Below are 706 nucleotides of genomic sequence, written 5' to 3'. Positions count from 1 at the left end.
TACCACCGGTTGTGGTCTGGAGGCCTCGTGACCTGAGAAGCTACCCGCTGCAATCCAATATTACGTGTAAGGCAGATAAGGATTGCTCAGAACTGAAGGTTAAGTGGGACTGGATAGCTGGACCCATACCCCCACTTAGTTTAGCGACCGATTCGATGAATGTGGGGAACATAAGCAAAGACGGCACGCTTTTCCTAAATCGTTTACCACGCGGGGGTGACTATGTATTTCGCTGCACTGTCTATTGCACGTGTGAGAATGAGGAAACGAGCAGCAACGCACAAATATCCATCTACATTGAATCGGAGCTGGATGTGGGGGAGGAGGATAGATCTGAGGGAACTGCTCGATTCAGAGAACCAGAAGGAGAGATCGGTGTGGAACAATCAGAGAATGAACGCGAGTTGCACAAGATTTCTGAAATCCTTAGTGACCCGGCAGCTGGACTGGACCTGCTTGATTCCAAAGAAAAGCAGCTACTGAAAGAAAAGCTCAGTTCGCTGCTTGATCGTTCTGACGGAAAGAGTCCACTGACTCCAACAGATGAATGGGAACTAAGGAACCAACTAGAATCATTAGTCCCCAGGGGAGGTGGACAACCTTCGGATAGTCCAGGAGGAAACCGGCTGCTCCGACAGCTACTCAACGAGTTGACCGTCACAGAAGGTGGCATTCTCCCTGAAACAAGGAAAGCAGTTGCGCCGAC

At 50.0% G+C, this 706-nt stretch overlaps 1 protein-coding gene across 1 annotated transcript; it reads left to right on the top strand.

Moving 5' to 3' along the window:
* Nucleotides 1-155: 155 nt before the first annotated feature.
* Nucleotides 156-665, top strand: T265_16185 (hypothetical protein; the record flags this gene model as incomplete). The annotated part of the gene is made up of 1 exon (XM_009179735.1): nt 156-665. A coding segment is annotated over one exon (510 nt), but the record flags the coding sequence as incomplete, so codon positions are not given.
* Nucleotides 666-706: the final 41 nt, after the last annotated feature.

This window comes from Opisthorchis viverrini, assembly GCF_000715545.1.
Source record: "Opisthorchis viverrini unplaced genomic scaffold opera_v5_6827, whole genome shotgun sequence".
Taxonomy (NCBI): domain Eukaryota; kingdom Metazoa; phylum Platyhelminthes; class Trematoda; order Opisthorchiida; family Opisthorchiidae; genus Opisthorchis; species Opisthorchis viverrini.
This window is presented reverse-complemented; position numbering and strand designations above follow the sequence as displayed.